General features: G+C 38.8%; 2 protein-coding genes across 7 annotated transcripts in view; one reads left to right on the top strand and one right to left on the bottom strand.

The window, feature by feature from the left end:
• The window catches only part of WDR25 (WD repeat domain 25), a 57,671-nt gene extending 55,439 nt beyond the window's left edge, over positions 1–2,232 (bottom strand). Inside the window, exons 1-2 of one of the 3 annotated variants that reach the window (XM_056493982.1) lie at positions 1,530–1,698; positions 726–1,134 (exon numbers count right to left, since the gene is read on the bottom strand). The gene's annotated coding sequence lies outside the window, so the exon portion shown is untranslated. Of the gene's footprint in view, positions 1–725; positions 1,135–1,498 lie in introns of all 3 variants that reach the window. The other 2 variants (XM_056493980.1, XM_056493981.1) reach the window with 2 other exon arrangements.
• On the top strand, positions 1,702–22,767 carry WARS1 (tryptophanyl-tRNA synthetase 1). 4 transcript variants are annotated; one of them, XM_056493983.1, is made up of 12 exons: positions 1,702–1,849; positions 2,590–2,612; positions 5,148–5,359; positions 6,404–6,611; positions 10,377–10,485; positions 11,279–11,398; positions 12,014–12,196; positions 12,846–12,946; positions 14,185–14,297; positions 15,336–15,509; positions 18,681–18,821; positions 20,596–22,767. In XM_056493983.1, exons 3-12 carry the CDS (start codon positions 5,246–5,248, stop codon positions 20,752–20,754), a joined length of 1,422 nt encoding a protein of 473 aa, XP_056349958.1. In that variant the 5' UTR covers positions 1,702–1,849; positions 2,590–2,612; positions 5,148–5,245; the 3' UTR covers positions 20,755–22,767. The 4 variants fall into 4 exon arrangements, with proteins under 4 accessions (XP_056349958.1, XP_056349961.1, XP_056349959.1 ...); XM_056493986.1 differs by lacking the exon at positions 2,590–2,612 and having other exon boundaries at positions 1,790–1,849; XM_056493984.1 differs by lacking the exons at positions 1,702–1,849; positions 2,590–2,612 and adding an exon at positions 3,070–3,226.
• The last annotated feature ends 1,773 nt before the right edge of the window (positions 22,768–24,540 follow it).

Raw genomic sequence — 24,540 nt, 5'->3', positions numbered from 1 at the left:
TTTTTTTACAATACAGCTTTTAATTAATTACAAAAATATTTCATTTAAACAGTGTCCAAAAAATAGTAGTGTTCCATGAAAACTTAACTAACAAATAAATTTAAAAACAGTAAATTGAAGTTCCTAGCAGTAAATTGAAACATCAAATAAATAGGAGTTTTGAAAGGTTTCACTTCAATAATTGTATCAAATGGTTACTGTTTGTGTTGCAGTGCTAAACATTTCCCAGCCAAATGCATCATGTCCATAAAACAAATAGAGTAAGAAGCTGACCTCTGGCTAAAAGCTATAAAGTAGGATACACAAGTGGATTGGGGTAGACTTACAAAGTTACTTTAATTTGTTTTAACACAAAAAAAACCCCACGCTGACATTCAGAAATGCATGACAGTGCCTTGCAAACACAAGGTTAAAAATGTTTCACGAGATACTGAAGAGAAACATTCCATTACATTTGGTCAGGATAAATCCATCCCACGACACACATCACCCATAAACGTATCTCTGTCATCTAAAGACTTTTTGTTTTTTCGTTTTCCCATCAACTTTTGTTTTTCAAGAAACACCACCCAGAGAAATTGCCCTAGCTAAAGAAAAATGGGGGGTCGGGGAGGAACCACAATGTACTTGACTGGAAATATCCAGATTGTGATGTGTAATGTATTGGACTAAAAGAGAAGTTTACAGCGTTTTGGTTTTCCTCGGCTTCCACAATACTGAATTACCTGAACGCACTGAAGAGGAGTGTTCAGTAGGGGCACAGTGCCCGAGGATGCCAGCAGAGCATCCTAACGCCCCACAGCCCCCAGGGGGAAAGAACGAGCTACTGGAGAGGGTTCAGTGGGGGCCACAAAGATGGTGAGGGGTCTGGAGCATCTCTCTTCTGAGAGATTCTGGGAGATGCGTTTAGGCTGGAGAAGACTGAGGGGATCTCATCAATTCATACAAATGTCTCAAAGGCGGGGGCAAGGAGGATGATGCCAGGCTTTTTTCGGGGGTGCCCAGCGACACGACGAGGAGCAATGGCCATGAACTAAAACACAAGAAGTTCCACCTCAACGCGAGGAAGAACCTCTTTCCATGGAGGGTGGCAGAGCACTGGGACAGGCTGCTCAGTGAAGGCGAGGATTCTCCCTGGCTGGAGACATTCGGACCCCACCCGATGCGTTACTGTGCAACCTGCCCTGGGTGACCCTGCCCGGGCACACGGCCGGCCGGGAAAACCTCCAGAGAGCCCCTCCAGCCCTAGCGATCCTGCAAACACCCGGCCCTCTCCAGTGCCCCCGGGGCAGCCCCACACGAGAAAGCGGCTCCCGGGAGGGCCCCGGCAACTGAGGCCGGTTCCTTCCCCTCTCCCACAGAGCCGCTACCTCTCCCCAGAGCGCGGGCCGCCGAGCCCTCCCGTGGTGCCGGGACAACAGCACCCGGCACCGTTCCGGTTCCGATTCCCGTTCCGATTCCCATTCCCATTCCCGTTCCCGTTCCCACCCCGCGGTACCTGCGCTCCCGGCAGCGCGGCCGGAACTCACCTGCCGGCCGCCGCCGCGCCGCTTCGAAATCCGCGCCGGGTGAAAACAAGGCACCCCACTCAAACAGTTCCGCATGTGGTAGCCCCCGCGCTGGGGCCGCGTGTTGGGAAGGGCAGCGGTCAGACCGCGGCTCCTTGAGGGGGCAGGATTTCCTCTTCCCCCGCTGCGAGCGGGATGGAGAGCGCTCCCTTGGGCTGGCGGCTGGAGCAGGAGGGAGGACTGTGTGAGGCAATGGTTCCGGGAGGTGGTGTTTCCCAGCCGGGAGCCGCGCCGGCCGTGCCGGCTGGGGTGATGCAATGGTGGTGACAGAGGAGCGGCGGGTGAGGAGCGGCGGGATGGGCCCGCACGGGCACGGGCACGGGCACGGGCACGGGCACGGGCACGGGCACGGGCAGTGATGGGCACTGTGATGGGCACTCGCGGACAGACCCGGCGGGCGGGACAGGGGCTGGCTGGGTGGTCACTGCCGCCCCTGTGACCGGTGCGAGGCGCCGGCTGTGGAGGGTCTCTGCCGGGCACGTTCTCTCCTTCCCCTGCAGATGCGTGATGCACTTGAGAGCTATTCCCCCATTCCCTACCTCGCCAGAAAGTCAGGTGAAAATGCGCTTTTCCCTGGGAAGGGCAGTGTCCAGGTCCCTGGATAGGCGTCCCTCCGCAGCAGGGCAGAGCTGGCGGTGGCTTTGCTGTGCCGGGCAGGGCGTGGCAGGGAACGCTGCAGAGCACCAGGGTTAGGGGACATTGCGTGTTGGGTGGTTTTGTGCACAGCAGGAGCTTTGCTCTTACACCGCTACAGTATAGCAAAGATTTGTGTCGGGCTTTCTTCTGGGGACTCCTCAGTCTTTGAATGGTCGCGTTATCTGTCATCTTGGGGAGCCGTCTTGCACTCTTTCATTGTTATTTCGTACGTAAATTGGTATTTGCCATGACTGAGAAGGTAGGTCTGCTGTAAAATGCAGCCTGTGTTGCAGTGCCTCTTAAGGCCTGTTTCACATGACATCTGTGTGGATGCTACCTACTTTAATTTTACTTTCCTTTTTTTTTGTTTTGATTTTTTCTACAGGAGGAAAAACAATTTTCAGGAATGTAAGTGCTTTTAGACTTGGTCTCGCATTCTTTCATTTGCTTATGAAAGCTTGTTCTGCACGGTTGTATTACTGTTGTCTCTGGAAGTCATAATGTGCTTTCATGCAATGTTTGTCTTAACTTAATGTGAAACCCTGTTTTTTAATTCTCAGGTTTCTAACTTACCAAGTTAGACTGCAGAGAGTGAAAATGATCATAGATCTGTGGTGGTCAGCCAATTGGAAAGGGAGGAAGATGCAGTAGTTTTCTGATGCCTTTGCCAAGGGTTGTTTTTGAGCTTTGTCTCATAGCAATTTAATATATTGAAATGGACAGAGGAGCAGTACCCATTATCAGTTACCTACATTTCATAGGTAGAAAAAGCATACACATCTTGGCTTTCAAGTTCACACTGGATCATTCTGTACTCTGGTCCTAAACATCTTAATAGTTCATTCTCCAATTCCTATGCATCTTTTTTTCTTTCAGATCTGCTTGTCTATGATATGTAATCTGTCTGTGACTGTTACTTTTATAATATCAATAAGAGAACGAGAAAAAAAATCCTGATAAATAGTAGAATATCCAGCCATTTCTTTTTTATGGCTCACAATTGCATTATTGAATTTCAAAAGGTAAAAACCTCTGTTCCACATTACTTAATTCCTGGCTTGAATAACAGGGGCAGTACTGAGGTAAATAAAGACAACCTTTAGGTAGCAGTCCATATGTTCTGCATTTTATAGTCACAATATCCTCATTTCTTGTTGCACCACCTAGATTACTTTTGCTACTTCTCAATGAAGAGACACCTTCATTTGAGATTCTCTCTTCACCTTAAATCCATATTCCAAATATTTTAAGAAGTCTGGTTTGCTGCTTTCCACTATATATGCCAAGTGTCAGCTTTCATTTCAGCTTTTCTGAATAGAGGCAATCCATCAGTAACACTGTACTGTAAGGAATTAAGTTAAAACAACAAGTCACAATTTGTTCTACACCTGAGAAAATTCTTATTTATGTCTTTATTATTTTGTGTAATTTGAAGCCAGTAAATATAATTGGCAAGTTCCTACAGAAGAGGTGTGTTAATCTTCATAAACATTTTTAATATGCATTTATTCTATACTTTACTTAACATTTAAAATATTCTCTGCCCATGAAGAAGAGGAGGCAATATCCAAATTTAAAAAATGTAATTAAATTGTAGGAATGAATCAAAAATTTTTGATCTGCTTCAGATTTCTTTTTTTTAAATCACACTGTTGAACTGCAAAAAGTCAAGTCTAAAGGAATCAAATTAGTTTAAAAATTTAAGTATTATTATGTCATCTAAGTATGGTAATCCAAGAGTTAATAGAGTAAACAAATTACATTAACAAGTGGATGTATCCACTTCTCAGGGTATTCAGCTGAAGCTGAAGTATGGGAATATTGCAGGTGACTGACAAATAGAGCCTTAATAATAGATATCTTTTTGGTAACCACCCATTACCAAATCAACCTTCAAAGTTTGCTAGGCAGGTGAAGGCTTTTTACAGGAGCAGTTTAGATAAACACTATGTACATATAACCAAGGTTATGATTAGACTGATTTTTTTTTGTAGAAGGAAGGCTTTGAAGTTCTGCTGAACAGCTAATGCAACTAGTAAATGCTTCTGGAGGTTTTGTTTTGCTTGGATTTTTTGTTTGTTTTAATTCTGGGAAAAGGGAGCCAAAGGAAAGTGTATTTTTGCTAATACTCAATCAATCTGTGCTGCATGCACAGCAGTGGATCAGGAATTTGCTAGGGAGAGACAATAAGACCATTGAAAGTCAGTAGTTTTTTACATGGGCACAGAGCTTCCCCCTTGGTAGGCAAGGGCACAGCATGACAGAGCACACTTAGGCAGACTGCTGTGTTCTTAGTCTCAGCCATCTCCTCATCTTAAACCATCTCCTATTATTTTTCCTGCATAGTTTTGAGAAACACAGGTAAATTTACACCCTATTGCTGACCCAAGGATTCTTTGGAAAGCAGCATTTCTCACGGGTCATCACTGTGTTTTATAACCTCTGGAGGAAAGCCATAAAGGAGATGACTAAGCTTTGCTCCTTTCTATCTTTTTTTGGGCTGAAGTACTCTATTACATATACTGAGACTAAATTTCATATCATAGTTATGAAAGTCTCATCATCCAGAAGTATCAGTGCAGGAACATTGGCTAGTCAGGAATCATATAGCCTCTGCCAGTTGTTCTGAGATGCTCTGAACCATATATATACACGTATTTAATTATTTTTATTTTGGCAGGCATTTGACTTTGAAAAGGTGTTCTAGTGTTAAATACATAGGCAGACAACATGAACAGTGATGTCTGAATTTACCTGATACTCTTGTCAGTCTCTGTCCATTTTTGTGTGAAACTGAAGCTCACTGTGTACTGTCTCCACATCTGTCAATTTGATGTGAATAGAACATGGTAGGGATCAGTATAGTTTTTATTTTCTTACTCTGTTCACCTAACCTTGAAGACTTGCATTAAAGAGTAAAATATACTACTTTTTGCCCCACAGTTCTGTTTGTTGCTGCTGTTTTGAATCTCCAAGCCAAAGAATTGGAAGAGGATAAATTCAGTTGAGTTGTACCTCAGATCTTTGTGCAGTGTGGCAAAATGGCTGACAGCCCGAATTGTGATTTGAAGTCTCTGAGTCCACTTCAGCTGTTTGAAAAAGTGACTGAACAAGGAGAGAAAGTCAGAGCACTAAAAGCAGGAAAAGCACCAAAGGTATTTGCATTTCATGTTTTGGACCCATTCTCTTTGAGTGCTGAAGAATTTTACTGTCCTATTTTGCACTGTTATGAGAAAAACTCTTGTTAAAAACTGTTTATGTCCATTCTGTGAGCTGTGGCATACCTGGAGTAAGGTAGTCACTGGCATGACCAAAGTTTTTACTCTTGAAGTCAGAACAGAGACCTAGGCTTAGAAGTCTGCTTCATCCAGTTGCCATGCCATGTGACAGGATCCAAGGCATTTATTTCTCAAGCTAATTTATGTCACTTGCATTCTTCCCTGGTTATAGGTGGTTCATGAAAACCTTTTTCTCCAGGCATTTTTGTAGACTTTATCAAATATGTCTTCCTGTAACTATACTGACAGGCTTTTCTTAATCTCCCTTAAATAATTCAGTAATTTTCCATTTATTTTCAAACTAGTCATCACTATTTTGGCAAGGAGAGCTCAGTTTTTAATATGGGCTCTATTAATGTATTGCCTATGGGAGTAAGCCTTGAAAACTGGGAGTCAAATAAAGTGTTGTTCTAAGTATTACTTGCATGAGATTTTATGATAGCTTTATATTAGAGAGGTCATAACCATAACTTCTTGTTCTAGTTTGTCTTTAAGTCTGTCAATGAATTGTAATGAATAAATTATTTTAAGGTGAACCACCAGAAGCAGTAAGTAAATTAGATAATAATTTATATTTTATTTATATGCCTTGGAAATTTATGGTAAAAGTGCTAAGCTTGTTATACTTCTGAAAAGAAAGCAAGCATTTTTTCCTAGGCAGAAATTGAAAAGCAAAGTAGAGGTGCTTTAAATATCTTGGCAATGGTGATGATTTATATTCTAATGATTATGTATTTGCTTTTCTTCTACATTTGACATTGATGCTGAAAACATTTAAATAGAACAGAGTTTAGAGTTTATTAATGATGCAATTCAGATCAAAGCATGGATGTGGGATTTTGAAAGGTTGGGACATTAATATACTTGTCTGTTTCAAGTATGTTAAGGCAAACAGTTGTTTGGGTTTTTTCCTTTATTCAGGATGAAATTGATGCAGCAGTGAGGATGCTCTTATCATTAAAACTGTCATATAAAACAACAACAGGACAAGATTATCAGGCAGGCTTGCCTCCAAAAGATCTTGTATTAATAAACAATGGTACAACAAAAGAAGAGGATGAGGATTTAGTGGATCCCTGGAATGTGCAGACATCAAATGCTAAAGGCGTGGATTATGACAAGCTCATAGGTATAACTCTTCCTTCACTGCTACTAAGGAATTTATGTAAAGTGATCCTAATGACCACAGAAACAGCAAGGCACCATAACAAATCCAGATCAAAACATCATAGGTAACATTTAATTTATGTCTAATCTTAGCATTTCCATGTCTAAAGAATTTGCTGTAAGAGATGAAAATGTCCCAGGTGGAGATTTCCTATGAAAGACTTATATACTTTGCAAAGAACTTCTAAGTTCAAAATCCAAGTTTTAATGTGATTTGTTTTTTGGTGTAAGGACTGTTATTAGTAATTACACTAATGAAAACACTATGACTGAGTATCTGCATCTTCAGTGGCTGGAATGCAGAAGAGTATTTTGGCCAGGCTGAAGGATTCTTCCTACCCACTCCTCACATCTCTTATAGATTAGGGAGGGCAGGAATGATCCAAAACCAATGCAGAAATCTATTAAGTCTAATGACTTCTTCAGAAGGCTCAATTACAGGCAGCCAAGTGCTGGCTGGAGTGAAGGAGTTGCAGCTCATTCAAAAACATGCAGTGTAATGGAAAATGTTTCAGATGGGGTTGTTGCAAAATTTGCAAAGTTCTGTAGCTTAATTTTGCTATTTTAATGACTTGTTTGAGTCTAGCATAGAAACAAGTGAGAGAACTATTCTTTAATTTCTCTGGTTTTCCTTCTTTGTTTCATTGTTGTCAGTCTTCAGTTCGTGTTTAGTACCTCAGTTGTACATTGCTGAGGTCTGTTTAGTAGTTTTTTTTCTCACAATAGAGCATACACCCTTATGTGGCAGTAATCATATTTGCTTTTGGGACTAGTTGCTTGTCAGCATTATTTTAATTCTTTGTGATGTTACTGAGAGATCGTGTCAAATGTATGCACACATTGGCTGAGTCTACAGGAAGTAATAGGAAAAAATTGGAAAGGGAGAAGTGTGCAAAGAAAAATATAGGTCAATACAAGAGAAGGAAAATAAATATATTTATTAGAATCTGGAAGTGGACAAGATCTCTCATAATCTTGTTATTCGCTTAAGGGTTACAGAGAAGTGATTTGGGGATTTTGTCTTAGAGGGAGGGGTTCTGAGCATTTTACAAAAGGAAGAATTGCACAATTGCATTGGCACAGTCTCAGGATCTTCCTAAAAACAACTTACTATAAATCAGTTCCTGCCCTTTTTTTCCACAGTACACAGTAACTGTGTACATAAGACCTTTCATCTTCCATAGAGTGTGAAAACCTAAAGGGTTTTTACTTCTTTACACTACTCTCAGATTAATGAATTTGATAAATGAGTCATTTTGCTTGTTCTAAGTGCTGTGTTGGAAATTTTTCAGAGAATGCTAGCCTAGCCACTTCAGAATGTAAAGCAGTTGCTGGTTGTTATTGATAAGCTTCCTTCTTTTCCTTCCCTTTTAAAAAATAACAGTAAAAGGTGTCCAAGAACTTGTTACATTGGATAGCTCCTACCCTAAGGAAATTTTTGTGCCATCTATAATTGTTACTAGTGATATTTGAGAAACTTGCCACTGTGCTTATATTTAGTCAAAAATAGTAAGAAATTAAATCAGTGTTTGAATTGAAAGAGGTCTTCTTCTCAAATGGTTGTCCTAGATGTGCACTTAAGTGTATGGTAGCACAACAAAACAGCCTGAAGATATTCTGGGAGGAAGGGTTCTGTCAGCTAAGTACTAGATATGAACATCCCTGGAAATCTGTTTGTTTATTTGAGCATAAACAAAGCGGAGGAATGAGGAAGAAAGAGCTTTTTATGCTGTTTGTGCTGATAATTCAGTAAGCTGAATATTGCAAGTAATGCTAAATGGTTGAAGTTGGTGGGCAGTTTCTCAGACCATTTAGTCAGCCCCTCTCTGCAAACCAGTCAGCTAGAGCAGGTTGCTTGTCCAGCAGGACTTTTTAATCTCCAAGGATGGAGATCCCATGACCTCACTGGGCAACACGTTCCAGTATTTGACCATATGCACAGTATGAGGGGGTTTTGTATGTTTAAATGAATTTCCTCTTTCTTCTAAGTTGTACCATTTGCTCTTTGTTGTTTCACTGGGCATCACTGAGAAGAGTCTGGTGCTGTCTTTTTTATTTCCTCCCCGCTTCCCCTTATCACATATTTATACACATTGATAAGATCCCTCCTGAGCCTTCTCTTCCCCAAGCTCAGCAATCCCAGCTCCCTCAAACTCCTCCTTGGAGTAACTGGCCTGCCCCCCACAATTCCACAATTCCTCCTTCTAGCCCTTCTTTAAGGTAGGCATTTGCTTTCTTCCAGCCTCCAGGAGAATCTCACAGTTGTCATAACTGTTCAGAGATCATCAAGACTGGCTGATCACCAGAGTTACTGTATGACAAATATTAGGGTATACATTTTTCCATGTAATTATAACTAGGGCTAATGGCAAAAAGTGCACAATGAATTTTCAGGAAATGCAAATATGCTTTTGAAAATGGCAGTTCTCAGGACTTCTGCACAGTGAGTTGAAAGCTGTATTATGGTAAAAGCTAGAGCATCAGAGATGAAAAGCACACCAGGAATTTTTTTAAAGCTTGTTTAGGAGCAGAGACTGTGACTTTGTCAGAAGCTGTTTGGAAAGGCAGATTCTTTGTGAGCACAGAGCCTAAGATGTTCTGAACATTCAAATAGGAGGAAATAGATAGGGGAAAATTATCCATTTTTTAACAGAAAAAAGTGAACATGGGCAAAGAAGAGGGAGTTGTGCAGCCTGTGAATGTTTAGTAAAGATATTTAGGCATTTCCAGTGAAGTGAAGCGTTCTATACCCCAGAGAGGTTTTCTAATCACTTTCTATGACAGTACACGAATATTTCTAGGGGAGCTAGTCCCAGTTAATCTAGGGCATTTTCATGCTTTCTGTTTCTGTCAGATAAGTCTCTTAGCAGTTGCTGTTGATGTGCTGAATCATTTTTATGCTTATTTGATCTCTTTTTAGCATTCATTCAGATTATATTTTTCCATTTGGATGCATTTTGCATTTTATTGCTGCAGTGTTGAATAGTTTTAATGTTGAATAGAGCAGATAGTAGCAATGAATCTATGTAGATTCTTACATAGATTTTTTTTTTTTTAACAAGTTTAAATCATGGACCATTGGCCTGATTATTAGGATCCCAGAATTATTGGGAATAGAGAAAATACTGCTGTTTTACTCTATCACAGCCTTTCCTAAACCACCAAGTTGTAAGTCTTTCTGATTGCCATGAAGAGCATTATGCATTTCCTTTTCATGCCTCTTGAGGGGAGCAGTGTCTGTAATCATATTCATTTTAAAGAAGATTCAAGTCTGCAGAAGAGTATTTGGGTTGGTGATGTAGTTTGAGTGAAAGCAAAAGAAGATGTTGTCTGACAGCAGAAAATTTAGACATCAAGAGAGAAACATTCAGAGCCTCATAGGCGTTTTTATCATATGGCTTAGGCCAAGTTAGTGATCTGAATATGTTTCTTTAGCATGTTTTTTTGCTTGGAATATCAATGCTTTTGCTTTAAGAAGACTGCAATTATAGTAATTTGTGGATGGAGAAATACTGCATGTGTGAGTGAGCTGAGCCTCCTAGCATAGAGATAATACTGGAGATGACTGCTGGGTCTTCAGGCAAGAATCAGGAAAATTGACTTCGACTTTTTGACTTGAAGGTGTCTTTTTTAATCTAGCCTGCATTGGTATGTTCTTGTATTTCAAGATCTGGTTGTAGCTATGCTGTGCTTATTTTAATTTTTTTTTAACATTTTATGATTATAGTTCGGTTTGGCAGCAGTAAAATTGACACAGATCTGATTAATCGAATAGAAAGAGCTATCGGGCAAAAACCTCACCACTTTCTACGTAGAGGAATCTTTTTTTCCCACAGGTGAGTTCTTCTATTAAAATTCAAAAGGTCCTGTTGGGCAGACTTCCTGTGAGAATTATTGGGAGAAGCCTGTAACTAGCAAAAACCATGTGCTTTTATACCAAGGCAAACCAACTGTGCCATTTGAAATTAGCAACTACTGCAGATTTCTCCTGGCAACACTTGAAACTCTGGATTGCGTGGGTTTGTGATATGTCCTCAAAAATCCCAGACTGAAGAAATGTGCTCAGAGTGCAGGCTCATTTTGACTCTCTCTCTGTCAGCAGCCAGAGGCAGTGGCCTGGCAGAGAGCTCCAGGTGTCACTGATGATTTTAGCAGGGCTCTCAGGATATAATCTTAAGCATGATTCTGCCAGTGACCTTCACTGTTTAATTCTTAGCACACAATTAATTGGAGCTTTTGGGCTATGGCATCAGCAGGTTTCACAGAAGGGTCTGAGCATGACTAAGAGCATGACCTCCACCAGAGGTCAGCTAAACTGCTTGGTTGAACCTATTTGAGAAATGATCCCTGGCTGTTTTAAAAGTTGCACAATTTCAACATTAAATATTCAGATTTTATTTCATTTTTCTTTAAGTTTTTTTTTTCCCCACATAGAGACTGAAGGAGACTATGCTTTTCTTGAATTAAAAAATGAGTAAACAACTTTTTTATTTCTAGGACACTTAACATACTATAATTTATATATAAGTACTTTTGGCTTTAAAAACACACAGGTTTTGAATAAAGGCTTTTAACTGTAGTTATTTCTTACTAAATAATTGTATCTTATTTTCTCTGTGTTTTTTCTAGAGATATGGACCAAGTACTTGATGCTTATGAAAATAAGAAGCCCTTTTACCTTTATACAGGCAGAGGGCCATCCTCTCAGGCAATGCACGTTGGTCATCTTATCCCATTCATGTTCACAAAGTAAGCTGTTTCTACCAGTTGTATTAATAAAATCTTTTTTTTTTTTTTTTTTCAAAAGAAACATTGTACATGGCTTGTGAGACTGCCCAAATGTTACTTTGTAAGTTCTGATTATGTGGTGAATATTAATGAACTTAATTCAGTCTTACCTTTTCACTGAAATGATCACAGTCCCTGCATCACCATAAAGTCCTTTTCCTTACTCCCTTAGCCATGTGGCCTCCTTTGAATTTCTGTTGTTCCTAAAAACCATTTCCTTACAAAATTCAGTAACATTACTTTGTAAGGTGGTGCCTGCAGCAGCAGGACACAGAGACATTGGGCTCAGAAAGGTAAAGGCTCTTTGAATTCTGGGTCCTTTGCAACTGGTGACCTCTGTCATGTGTACAGAAAACAGTGTGAGTCTTTTTTCCAGGTAAGTTGTCATTATCACCTGTATAAAACATTTAATCTGTTGACATAAATATAGCTGCATATGCATACAAAGAAAGGAGCAGACCTCTCCATATACTTTTGTTTAAATATATAAAAATATTTTAGCTGCATGATTTATTTTAACTTAAATTTAACTTCATTTTAACCTAATTTGGAATAAAACGTGTCTGCTTCTATTAGGTGGCTGCAAGAGGTATTTGATGTTCCCTTGGTAATACAGTTAACTGATGATGAGAAATACCTTTGGAAGGACATGACAATTGAGAAGGCATATGAATATGCTAAAGAAAATGCAAAAGACATCATTGCATGTGGTTTTGATGTCAATAAAACCTTTATATTTTCGGATTTAGACTATTTAGGGTAAGTATAAATTTCTTTCGAGCATTGTAGTGAAAAAAGTGTGTGTATTTTCTCTCTAACTTTGACTACCAGAAATGTTTTAATAAGTGTGTCTAAATTTGAAAGCTTCAGGACAAGTTTTGTAACACTTGAAATAGAAACATATTTTTTCTGCTATCCAACATTTTATATATGTTATTGTCATTCTCCTGTAAAACATATGAACAACTATTTGAGTGTGCAATGTGTAAATTATGGAAAGTATATTATACCAGCTAAAGTGTAAAAATACCTGAACCACCAAGAAACTTCCAGATTGATTTGTTTAATATGGTACCAAAATCTCTCAGATGTGTTTACACTTTATTGGCTTTAACAGAAGGCATTGCAGCAACTTGCTTTGTTAGATTATTTTAATAATACAGCATTGAGTGAAGTTTAAAGGAGAAGGTTTGTAGTAGTTATTGGGGGAAGGGAAGAACAAATTAAACTTTCAAGGCATAAAATTCCTGTTTGTAAATGATTCTCTAATCATCATCTCAATGGGCCACAAAAAGTCTGAAACGGTGAGATTCAGTCCTGCAGGGTTTTTGATGTTTTCAGCTTTTGCAGTCACAGTTTGTTCATACACTCTCCTCATTTTATTTTTCCACATTTTTTTTTCTTACAGGACAAGTGCTGGATTCTACAGAAATATTGTCAAAGTTCAGAAGCATGTTACATTTAACCAAGTGAAAGGAATCTTTGGCTTTACAGACAGTGATTGCATTGGTAGGAAATCATACTAGTTACAAGAAACAGTGTTTGCTTTCACTTTCAATTGAGCTATTTTAAGTAATGGATTAAAGAGATTAGTGTCTGCCACTCAGGAAACAGACAGAAAAAGCAGGAGGATTATCTTTCCAAGCAGATTCTGATATTATTGTTGTTCCTTCAGAACAGAAAACACTTTAAAATTAAATTTCTAGAATAACATCTACCTTTTTGACTTTAGTAAGAGTCAAGTACAAATCACAAATGTTAAAGGGTCCAAAACAGAGAACAACTATTTCTTCTATTTTCTTTTTTATTCTTTTGTTATAGTGTTTGGAGCTATAGACAATCTTACCTCCTAGAAATTTCTATGCCAGATTTGTAAAGCAACTTGTCAGAAAAAGTTGCATTAATACCCATAGGCATTTACATATATGAAAAAAGTTGAGTGCTGAATAGCCTAATTAATCAAGGTGCTAGATAACTCAGGTCTCCTATTTACATCACTGCAATTGCAGGTTTCTGTCACATGGCCAAGAAAAAAGATTCTATGTAAAAATGACATTAAATCCTGGATGTTTCTGAGCATTATCTCATTCTTTGTCCAGTATTTAGGCCAGTGACAGCTTTCAGCCTTCACTGTAACCAAGGAACAGATTTGCACGTGTTTTAGCAATGCTCTGATAAAAGATAGAATTGTGATTATGACTTCAACACATGTGTGTAAAAGTCTTGCTGTCTGTTCTGATAGGATTTTGGTCAGTTCCAGGTTGGGCACACTGTGATTTAGCCCTGTATAAAAAAGAAAACATATCTGTTTTGGCATATCTGAGATGCTTCATGAATACAGTGTGCATATAGCAGTGATTTAAGATTTAGAAGGAAACTGATGTGATGACTGTAGCTGTTCTCTCACAAACTGAAAAAAAAATGGAAAGCTTAGTCAGCTCTGTTTCTGGAAAGGGTAGATAGTTCAGTGATCAAGAGAGTATGCAGTGATGAATTTTTGCTGACTTCAGTGTGGGCACAGCTTGCCTTTTGTCACTAGTTTCTATGTCAGTTGAAGGTTTGTTGACATTGCAGAAGGTAAAGATGAAAAGGTTTCCTCAGATAAGGCAGCAGTGCTTGCTAAAGATAGAGCTTGGTCTTCAACTAAGTATTTGGATGATTCATTTGTGCATTTTACATATTGCAAAAAATTCTCTATTTATCACTGCTTCTGTTGATTGCTTAGCTTTTCCAAACATGTTCTTTAGGTAAGATCAGCTTTCCTGCTATCCAAGCTGCTCCATCCTTCAGTTCATCATTTCCACAGATATTCAATGGCAAGGAGAATATTCAGTGTCTTATCCCATGTGCTATTGACCAGGTAAAAAAATCATATTGCTTTGATTTGGTTTTCATGGATTTGGTTTTGTATTGTACCATTCAAGCTTCATGGTGGTGTCTCGAGGCATCTGTAAAATGTTTCTGCAGCACCTCTGTGTGTGACAGAAACTGAAAGACCTAAAAGATGATAAGATGAAGGTTTAACTCAACAATCATGTATTCATCCAGTCCTGGATCTCTCTTGATCTCAACTCTGTTCAACTGAGCTGACATCTAGGGAAGCAAAGACAGTAATATCTATGCAAAAGCACACTGACATGGGGGTAGGAAGAAACTTCTGGCCATCTCCATGGTAACTTGGGCAAGATGGAATGAGCTCAACTTACAGCACAAGAGATTTCAGTTGAACCATGGGGAAAAACCCTTTCTCAGTAAGAATAAAGAGGCATTGAAATAGTTTGCCAGAAAGGCTGCAGACCCTTAACAATTCAGATTTATAGAGAGAGCTGGAAAAGCATCAGATACAAATGAGGGTAATAGGGTCTTTACTTTAGTAGTGTTTCTAGGAATCACATCCTGCACTGTCTGAATCTTTAGCTATTTTTGTCACAGAGACAGACTCTGCAAGGTGATGTAAATACATTCATCAGCCACAATATTATGAAGTAATATTTCACTTTGGTTTAAGTCACATCATCAGCACAGCACTGGCAGCTTGATTGCTGATTTAGTTTAGATTCCCTGCTGGTTGTTAAAATGCTTTTGGAGAAAGCTTTCATCTTAGGCTGCATCCATCTCCAGACATATAAAGCATAGTTTTAGCAACTATTTGAATTAATGTAAAATTTTGTAAATATGCCTGGTACTTAAGAGAATCAGAGTGTACAGCACTGTGGAAAAGAAAAAAGGGAATTTTGTTTGTTGGTGTTCTGAATGAACTGGATTGAAAGTAGTTTCTGGAATATTTCATGGGGTCTTTTTTTGCACTTTTTGGTTTTTTCACATCATTTCTTACAGCATGAATGAGTCATCACGTTTTTCAACTTTATTCTGTGCTTTCTATTGATGGTTGTTTTAGGATCCTTATTTCAGAATGACCCGCGATGTAGCACCGAGAATTGGACAGCCTAAGCCAGCCTTACTCCACTCAGTCTTCTTCCCAGCCCTACAAGGAGCACAGACCAAAATGAGTGCTAGTGACCCAAACTCTTCCATCTTCCTCACTGATACACCCAAACAAATCAAGACAAAGGTAAGGACCTGCAAACTCTGATAGCACAAAGCTTTACAGCAGAAAGGAGTGGTGGTCATAGAATCATAGAGTCATTTGGGTCAGGAAAGACCCTTAAGATCATAGAATTCAACCATAAACCTATCCCTGTCAAGTCCCCCCCTAAACCATATCTATAGGTATCATATAAGTAGAGATAGTCTCCAGCTTCATCAGGAAGTGCTGCAGAGGTTAGCCCAGAGCTCCTACCTGATACTCTTTTGATATCTGACACTACCTTCAGAAGCTTCTGGTTACAATGACAGTTTTGAGTGTTTTTCTTGAACATATATGAATTTCATGGCAAAGGGTCTTCAGGAACTGATTGAGTTACACAAACTTAGCTAGACTATCAAGTATGAAATTTTGCATTACCAGCTAGTCTGACAGTACAAATATTAGCTGGGATAGTGTACAAAACATGTTTGTTTATCTGGTACCTGCAGAGCAGTGATGTAAGAGTAAGAGCTGTGGAGGCTCATGATCTTAAAATAAATATTATGTTGCCATAGTTTTGAAATCAGACAGGCCATGATGTAAACGTAATATACAGCTCTTTCTCTTGACTACCTTTCACTGTTGGGAGCACCAAACATTGCACAGTGTTAGTTCCAGCACAGGTCAGACCTTTCCTGCTGCTTGAGAATCTATTGCTGCCAATTCACAAAGAAATCTGCTCACTCCAATTTACAAGTAAACATTATGCTGAATTTCAGCTCAGAAGGGGTATTTTATTCTGAGTATATTCCTAGTTTGTTTCCAAGTTCAAAGGAGGATTGCTCTTATCTGGTGTCAGATGATTTAGTTTGGCAAAAGTTCACCTGTGTTGTGGTAAAGAAAGTGAAAATCAGTCCTTGGGAAGGAATTTATAGGCATGAAACCAGACATTAAATAACTGAAACAGCAAGAAGAAAATATGTTTATGTTGTTTCTATTGGGCAGGCCTGGATTAATTCTCTTATGGTGATACTCTTCTACAGCCACCTCATAACACTTCTCTTTTGTAGAAACTGATTAAGCAGTACTGTTTGAGGAATTTGAATTCCTCATGTGTTTGGATTATAGTAATTCCCATTTATTTGCACAGTTACAGAGTTGCTTTCAAAAAAGAAAAAAGAAAGGCTGTAATTTCAGGATAGAGAATACTTGGTTAATGGTAATATTGGTAGCATTCTTCCATGTTTTCTTCCTGGCAAGTAACTTGTGGTCTGCAAAGAGATCCAAGTTCATAAGTCCTAATTCTACTGTCTTTAAACTACTTGAAAAAAAAAATAATTGTAGCTACTTGGAATATAAAAGACATAAAGAAAAATCCTGAACATGACGTGAAGTGTTGAGTAATGGAGGACAAGCTGAGATTTATTTAATCTTCTGAAGCCCATCAGAAACAAGTCTTTATGGAAATAGAGTTGGAGTGAAAGATCAAATACTGTTATAGCAAATAAATAAAAAAATATATTAGGAAAAGTGATTTCTGGTCTTGAATGAAGATTAAAAAAAGAATGCTATGCTGGACAAAAAAAAATTACTGCTTACAGCATTTTTCAGATTATTGCTACATGGCTAATTAATGAGGTTCAAAACTTACAGGTTACAGATAAAAAATTATTATATATTGGGAATGGCTAAGAGGATTCTGGGTAATCCAATGAGATGAGTGGCAGCATTGTAATAAACTATTTTTACTGTACCTGTCAGCAAATTACAACTCAATTATTTGTTTGTTTTCCTATAAAGTGTTACTTAGATTTTATGTCTATAGTCATATTGAGGGATTCAGAGAAATTCAGGGGGGAAAAATCAGTGCATCGCTATGGATAGGTGACTGAGTCTTTAGTCAGGTGAGTAGATTCCAGAATATGTAAAAAAATGAATTTGAGATTAAGAAAGGAAACATTTTGTTTTTCTACAAAATATGCTTTCAGCTGACATATTGTATTTAATCCCTCTCTGTTTAGGAAGAACACAAACTGTAGAGATAAAAGGCAGTGAAATATTTCACGCGGGCTTACAAAATCTAATAAGGAGGAAGATGAGTGCAGAAGAGTATGTTAAAAACTTCATTTTACAGATGCTGAGACAGCTATTCAGTCTGCCCTACAGTATAAGAATAAATACAATGTGGCAGTTCATTTCCTTAAAATATTCATTGGTGTGTGATTTCTGATTGTAGTTCATTGCCACAAGATTCATCTGTAACTTGGTGGTTGGAGAGATTCAAAAAAAGCACTAGACAGTCTATACAGACAGTAGGAATGTTCATAAATTGTAAATATATAACAGATATCACAACTAAAAAAAACCACCTACTTCATATGCAAATGTGTCTCTTGGCAGGTTGATTGTGGTATCTCAAAAGATACAAGAGCTAAATGAAAGCTCAGCATATGGTTAAGAAATATTTTTTTCTCTCCACTTAGCAGTTTATTTTCTTTAAATTTGTAAGAAGATTAGCATCCTCTGAGAGTTCTGCATATGTATAACTGTTCAAAATAGGCCAGTGGCTTCTGAATTTATTGGGAATGGCATTAGCAATTGCATCTGTTCAATACTGCTGTTCATCTGCCTATAGGAAACTATGCTTAAATAAGAGGCAGGCTGTCAGCAAATATTCCATTTTTAGACTAAACAGTTGGGCATTGGTCTGACTTAAGGATTCTAGACAGACTTTTGTCATCTTTAACTTTGCTTTCTCTTGTTTTCCTTTTCCCTGAAAAGAGATCAGATTATCTCTACAATTTCTGCAGGAATTTCCATGTCTTCTTCATTCTCTTTCAAAATTCATTTCTTGACAAAGTAGATATCTTAATTCTTCTTACATGAAGTACATTTTCTGTAAGCACAAATTCTACCCAACAGCTTCAGCAATAGGGATTTAAAACTTTTTTGACTGAGTCTTGGGTAGATTATTTTTTATTTTCACTTAATTTTTGTTCTGATTATGCAGTCTGAGGAGTATGTGTGTAGCCACTTTCCCTGCTGGGTTGTAATGACCTCCTGTTTTCAGTCCTGAGGCTCTGCTTTAACCTGTCCCACTCATTCTTCAGCTAATCCTTAGTAAAGAATTTGGATGATCATGACACATCTGTGTTTGCAGTGAAGGAATCCCCATTGTGGTGGGAATGAGAGCTTGAGCTGCTGGTGTTGTTTCAGATTAACAAGCACGCCTTCTCGGGGGGCAGGGACACCATTGAAGAGCACAGGAAGTACGGAGGCAACTGTGACGTGGACGTGTCCTTCATGTACCTGACTTTCTTCCTGGAGGATGATGACAGGCTCCAGCAGCTGAAGCAGGTGAGTAACCAAACTGCAGACAGGGTTATTCATTCCCTGCTCTGAGGACAAAGCTGTACCTCAGCCCTCAACAGAGCTGTAGCTCAGTCCTCCTGGGAACCTGCTCCAGGAAGGTAATTTTGGTGTTATTCTCCATCCCTTGCAAGTTTCACTCTTAGTATCTCAGTTTGTGTTTCTTTGCACTGTTCTTTCTCACAGGCCAATCTGTCTCCTCTTTAAAACAAAAAATCCCTAGTGTTTTCACAGGAATCTCCAACACTCTGTAGGACATTATCTTCCATACTTTTCAAATGAGGTCACTTTGGGTTTTATGTTGTTTTAATTGTATAATAGACTCTGCCTGTTCCTTATTGTAAAGTACCTAAACATTCTGCAAAACCACAGGAGCTCATGTCTAAAGCTTGCTGGTTTTTGGTTTTTTCTTATCATCACAAGAAATCCAGTAGCTCTGAGGAATTGATTCATTGACCCCAGGCAAAAACTGCTTCATATGTGTTGCATTTTTTTAAGCCTGTCTGGCAGACTTCTGTCTCCAGGGCTGGTAGCAATTCATTTCCCTTCCTTTCATCACCAGTACTAGGTGGTGTGTGTTCTCTGGAAGGCAGGTGCTGCAGCAGATATCACCCATGTCACATTGGTTTATCAGCTTTCTCCTGCTGGGAACAGCTGCAAGAAAATCAAGAGCTGCAGATTCTTCTCCAGCCCTCTGTTCCTTCCCACACAAGAGCAGAGTTGGATAGCTACTCTTTTCTGTGCTGTTGTAAATTCCTTGTGGAAACCTGAAGCACTTTTGGCTTAAAGATACTTTTTAAATTAATCTCCAACCACTGCAAGAGTGTCAGCCTAAGTCTGCTGCAGAGCACAAAGCCTGGCCCACAGCTTGCTACTCACTGCAGTGGTGCCTCAGAACCTGAGTAGGAAACATGAACTCACCCCCTGTAGCAGCATCAGTGCAGCTGCTTCACATCTAGCACCAGAGGACACTTCCAGAGAAAGCAACCTTGGTGTTTTATAACAAGCTAATAAACAAAATTAACACACACATCCCAAACCACACCACTGAAATTGCAATTCCATTTGTTCTTGTTAATGTATTTCACTCTTGCTGAGTGAATATTAGCAGCATTTACACCTTGAGCAGGTGTTACAAATGGCTTGATGATGAGGTAAGATTATCATGTTTATTGTAATTTCAAATATAGCTAACTGTCCCAGCCACAGTTGCTAAATGTGGCTGAACCAATAAACTGTTGGCCTGTGCTTCTAAGCTAAAGCATTTCAGTACTGAGCAATGGAATGGATTACCAACTGTGAATATGACTAATGTGAACACAGATTCTGAGTGTCTTTGCTATAAAAAGGATATTTTAATCACATCTAGTCTTTTACCCAAATGCAATGAGAGAAAAATATGAGAATTTATACCTTTTATTGAAAAAAAAAATGGATTAGGGTGATTGTTTATTTGAACTGGGATTCTAGGGAGGAAAGTTGCTGTTTCCTGCAAGTAATTACAGGATTTCCTAGTTAAACTTGTGAATGTAGTTTATTCAGTCCTTATAATAACTTGTCACATATGAACTTTGCCAGCTGCCTTAATGTTTTAACAGGCAACAAGCAACTCTGCAAGTTGCATTTTCTGAGTAATACCAGATAATCTTCTGACATATACTTACATTTAAGTCATCCAAATCTGTCTTTAAATAAATACTGATCACTTTTGTGAGTCTTTTGTGAATGGCACCGTGTTCAGCAAGCAACACTGTCTTGGCAGGCCTACACCAGTGGGGAATTGCTCACAGGGGAGCTGAAGAAGGTACTTATTGAAACAATGCAGCCCTTGGTAGCAGCTCATCAAGAAAGAAGGAAGCAGGTCACAGATGAAATTGTGAAGCAGTTCATGACTCCAAGGAAGCTGGCTTTTGAATTTTGAAGAAATGTATATGTAACTTAGCACTTGATAATCCACAACCAAGTAATTGTTGTCTTCTGTTGTATGTCATCACTCCCTAGTTATGTACAGCCTGTAATTGGTGCTTTATAAATAATGAGTAAATTATCATGAACAGCAGAGTACAGAAAAAGTTTTAAAGAGGACTTGTATCTATTTAAAATCAGAATATGCAAGACAGAATTTATCAGTCTTGCAGAAAAGCATGTATGTCAGCCCAGCATTGTATTTTAATGTATTTCATGTTGAAAATATAAATAAAATTTCCATTTGATGATAAAGGCTAATTTGGAAATTGTTTTAAATATGTTGGTAAGAGGTCATATCTCAAAGCAATAAATAGTAGCTCCATTTTCTTCTGTACTATGTACTTTGGTTTACTACACTGTATGTCTTCTTAGGCTACTGAAAACATGCTGCACACAAAAAAGTAGTGAATGTTACAAGGTGGGATCAGTACAGAAAGAGTGGACATCTGTGAGTTGAACACTGGAGAAAGAATATCAGACTTGTCTTGCTATTGCCTTCCTCTTTGACATTGGGCAAGTTGCAGAAATCTATTTTTTTTCAGGAGCTTTTTACCTGATCTGAGTGCCTCTGGAGGGAGGAGGTCATCAAGAAGTTGTCAGGTCCTTGATATTCTCAGGTGGAAGATAGTATAGAAATGCAAATACTGGTTTCTAGTTATAAATAATGAGTGTTAAATCATGCTGTGAAAATTGAAGTCACACTGGACACAGGGATACTTCTAGTACTGTCTGTTCTCTTTCACTGCACCAGGAGGTTTAAACTAGGGATATTTATTATATTTATTTTCAGTGAGAAAATATACTTTGTTAAAATATCTCATGTAATATTTATCTCCTTTCTTCAAAAGAACTTCAGTGTCTTTGCTATGATTTATGGAAGAAAAATTCCAATTATTAGCTATGTGTTTTGATCTGAACAGTGCTTGAGTGCAAACTGTTAGATCTGTCTTGTATAGAATAGAAAGTTGCTAGCCCAGATACAGTCTTAGCAAAGGTGATTTTATTTGATGTAGATAACACAGGTGGGTTAGCCTGGTTATGTTTGTTCAAGGAACCAAGGAAAAGGCAGAAGTGCAAGGCAAACCTAGGCCTATTGCACAAGTTTCCAACTTGTGCTAGAAATAGCAAGGCTTAGCTTTTGTCTTTTTCTTTACAGTTTATGTGAGCTGACATTTCTAATTTAATGCCATTGACTTCAGCATATTACTGAAAATGTTTCCCAGAGACTGTCTCCATAACCCACAGGCAAAGCATCTCAGTGCCAGCAGGGGCATAACAATGAATAGAAAAGCTTTTTTTTTTTCTTCTAGAAGTAGTGGAACAATTCTTAGGGGGAAAAAGCAGCTTCTTAAATCCAGTAATAAATAAGCTAGGTCCTAATTACTTTAGACTTTAATTATGACCTCACTGTTCTTGCAGTCTACTCTTTGTCATCTTTAAGCCATACATAAAAGATAAGCCTTAAATTTACTTAGAAAGTGCTTTTAAAAATGTATGCAAATATATTGTTTAAAATATATGCAGATTTGTTCTGCTAGATTTATTTCATTCACTGAGAATTAATTTTGTTATTCAGCAAAGGGAAATAGCTGTAGGAAAAACAGTGCTGTGTTCTAGATAAGTAGATGGATTATTTTATAGCAACAATTGAAATATGTTTTGAAAGTTCTAGAAAGGGAAGTGTGATAGGAAAACTATTTATTTGTTTGCTGAACAAGTACTATTTTCAAGTTCTCTGATAAATTCATACTAACATATTTCTGAGATGGTGCAGTTTCTCAGAGGAGTCTTGGTGAATTCCTGACTCATGTAATTACAGTTCATGTCCCAGAGGTCATTTTAAAGGTCAAGGCAGTTTTCAAAAGCATGCTGAAATGTTATCAGGCATTGTTCATTACATTTTCCTCAATTTGCCCATTTTGTTCATCTCACTGTAATAAAGATGTAGATAAAAGTCTGTATCAAACTTCTTTTGTTTTACTTTTTTATAATTCTTTAAAAGCCTTAATTTACCCTTACTCTGGTTTTTACCTCTCTTCCTACCTTTTTAGGTGTTGATTTGTCATCTGATGTAGCTGGTCCCTGTTTTGAAGTATTGAGCTGTGGTACCTTAGAACCCCCTTCCAGGCAGACTTCAGGCTGCTCCCAGAGCGAGCTGTTTAGGGTCAGTTGTGCAGAGATGACCAGGTCACAAGCCAGGCTGGATGTGGCATGTCCCTGTGCACAGCAGCCAGCTCTGGGGTGGGGGAAGGTCAGTGACACCTGTTTACAGTGACACCTCAGTAGGTTTGGTGCAAAACTGGTGTTTAGGTGGAAACAGTGCTCACAATTCTGTGCAAAAGCACAGATTCTGAATAGCTTCCCACAGCACTTCCACAATCACCAAGAGAAATGCTGAAACCTACCTGGATAGTCATGAGCACTGTCAGAGCAAACATGAACTGTCAGCAGCATGGAACCTGATCCCAAGTGTGACTTCAAAGAGGTTGTTTTTTTCCTCAAGGCTACTAGCTTTGTTGCTGAAAGGAATTATCTGTACAACAAGCTGCAGTCCACATAGCAAAGTAAACCCAATATCAGCACAACAAATGTGGTTCCTTCTTTCTGTTGGCTGGCCTTCAGCTAGCTAGTTTATCAAAATAAACAGTTCTGTGATCATTATTGTAGCTAAAGGTCAAGATAATACAGATCAGAAAATAAAGCATTCAAGTGCTAAAAACCAGAAGCCAGACACCCAGCTTGGTGTACATAATGTGTCCTATCAGTAAAGAAAAATTGGTTCAAACTTATGTGCCTGTGTTTGCAGTACTCACACAGTCAGTTCCTGTACCTGTTGCTGTTTGTATCAGTTCTTCCTCGGGTTGTCATCCACTCACTGTGTAGATGTTTTTCCCAGAAAAGGATTCTGAGCAGGATGGATTATGAAGCCCTTATTTTACTTTCCTGAAACAAGCTGCCTGGAGATATAATTTGCCTCTCATGTAGCATTTGTTCAGACCTTGTGAGAACCTGCTTATATGTGGTGCTGAATACCCTGAGGCTTAGAGTTCTCAGCCCTTGCACTGGCTTCTGCAGTTATTCCCACTCATATTTACAATTCCTCTGTAATTCCTCTCCCTTGGAATCAGCTGTATTTCAGTTACACCCACAGGAGGAGACATTTTCAGTTATCTGAGGGCATGAGCATACTGGGAAAGATGAGCTATTTAGTATTCAAACCTTGGGCTGACCATGGATGGTATCAGTGCTGCCTAACAATAAATGGTTGTTTAGTCTGTTTTGCAGGCATTCTTTCACTGTCTCAGTTCAGAGAGTGTTATGGCTGAGAACAAGGTTGGCTGAGAATAACATGGGATAAAGGATTATGATTCCAAACATCCAGGCAGAGCAGGGATAAATCACTGCCCAGTTAAACACATCCCTTGTACAAAAAGGTGAGGGTAGTAGACTCTTAACAGGAATTCCAAACCTCTAGGACATAATTAAATCTTCTTTTTTAAGACTTTCTGACTATAGGAAGTTTGGTGCTGACACCCAAAGCTGTCACCAGGGTGGTGGGTTGCTGAGGCCATAACCATTTTGGAGAGAATCCAGTTCAATGTTGGGTCTTTCATTTCACTCCCCTTAAGGTGACACAGTGTGCACCAGCCTGGTCTCTTCACCCTGCTCTTGGATCAGCTGAGATCAAGAGCTGGAAGAATTCAGATGCTTGTTTGATATGACAGCATGGCTGTGAATG

Source organism: Oenanthe melanoleuca, chromosome 5 (genome assembly GCF_029582105.1).
Source record: "Oenanthe melanoleuca isolate GR-GAL-2019-014 chromosome 5, OMel1.0, whole genome shotgun sequence".
NCBI lineage: Eukaryota > Metazoa > Chordata > Aves > Passeriformes > Muscicapidae > Oenanthe > Oenanthe melanoleuca.
Note: the sequence above shows the minus strand (reverse complement) of the source record. Positions and strands in the feature narration are given on the sequence as shown.

What these genes read in the sequence shown, in the direction of transcription:
- WARS1 (XM_056493983.1), top strand. Translation starts at nt 5,246, where the DNA reads ATGGCTGACAGCCCGAATTGTGATTTGAAGTCTCTGAGTCCACTTCAG. An exon ending in GGATTATGACAAGCTCATAG is followed by an intron (nt 6,612 to 10,376) that starts GTATAACTCTTC and finishes TTATGATTATAG; the next exon opens with TTCGGTTTGGCAGCAGTAAA. An exon ending in TACAGACAGTGATTGCATTG is followed by an intron (nt 12,947 to 14,184) that starts GTAGGAAATCAT and finishes CATGTTCTTTAG; the next exon opens with GTAAGATCAGCTTTCCTGCT.